This window comes from Pteropus medius, unplaced genomic scaffold (genome assembly GCF_902729225.1).
Source record: "Pteropus medius unplaced genomic scaffold, Ma_sr-lr_union100, whole genome shotgun sequence".
Lineage (NCBI taxonomy): Eukaryota > Metazoa > Chordata > Mammalia > Chiroptera > Pteropodidae > Pteropus > Pteropus medius.
The window spans coordinates 6,095,445-6,096,395 of NW_024355990.1; the positions used below are offsets into that span (position 1 = coordinate 6,095,445).

Here is a 951-nt window from a genome sequence, read left to right on the forward strand (position 1 = left end):
CAGGTGCAAGGTCCAGCGCTCAGCCTCTGCAGTTGGTCTGCTGAGCTAGCTCCTCCCCTCCGGGCTATGTGACTCTGGGCGGTTGTCTAACCCCTCTCCAAAGGTGGCGTATGGTCCTGTCTGGTCGTGGGGTCATCTGCAGATTGAATGAGCATCCGGTAGAGCTTCTAGAACAGTCCGGAACGTAGCAGGTGCTTTCGTCCTCGTGGCTGTTCCCGGGTGCGGGCTCCTCCCAGGGCAAGCAGACTCAGTGATGGGCTGGGAGGCCCTCTCCCCGTTCCCCCATCTCTTCCTATCCCTTTGTCACCCCCTTGTCTATTTCGCTGCTGCCCTCTCTCCCACTGGCCAGAAGGACCAAAATAAGTGATTCCCTGGAGCCCAGGGCCTGGAATGCATTGGGTTCATGGGGGTGGGGAACTGTTGGGGAGCATGTGTTTGGTTGGGTTAATTGAGTCAGGTCAGAAGGTTGGGGTGACTCTGCACACCCACAGCCCAGGCAATGGCCCTCCCTTTGTCCAGGCAGCTGACCCGGAGTGCAGATGGGGAGGTTGAAGGAGGCTGGCCCAGGGCCAGGGATGGGAGGGTCAAGCAGCCTGGTGGTAGAGGAGGCCCACTGGATGGACTCTGCCCTGATTCCCCTGAAATAAGACTGACCCAAGTTCAAGTCCTTCTCAGCCACCTGACCGTAGCTAGGCAAGTTGCCTGGCTGCACCTGCTCCCTCTGTGTAAAGGCGTTAGGGCTCTAAATGAGCAACAGAATAAAGATGAGCAAGTGATAACCGTGGCTTTGTGTGTCTGCTTCCCACAGATGACGTGGCCCCCTATTTCAAGACGGAGCCAGTGCGGACGCAGGTGCACCTGGAGGGCAACCGCCTGGTGCTCACGTGCATGGCCGAGGGCAGCTGGCCGCTGGAGTTCAAGTGGCTCCACAACAACAAGGAGCTGACCAAG

At 58.7% G+C, this 951-nt stretch overlaps 1 protein-coding gene across 1 annotated transcript in view; it reads left to right on the forward strand.

Annotated features, from left to right (window-relative positions):
- SDK2 (sidekick cell adhesion molecule 2) overlaps window positions 1-951 on the forward strand; it is a 243,119-nt gene that overhangs the window by 112,831 nt on the left and 129,337 nt on the right. The window contains 1 exon segment of the mRNA XM_039859879.1: window positions 809-951. Within this exon segment, the coding sequence (XP_039715813.1) occupies window positions 809-951 (143 nt within the window).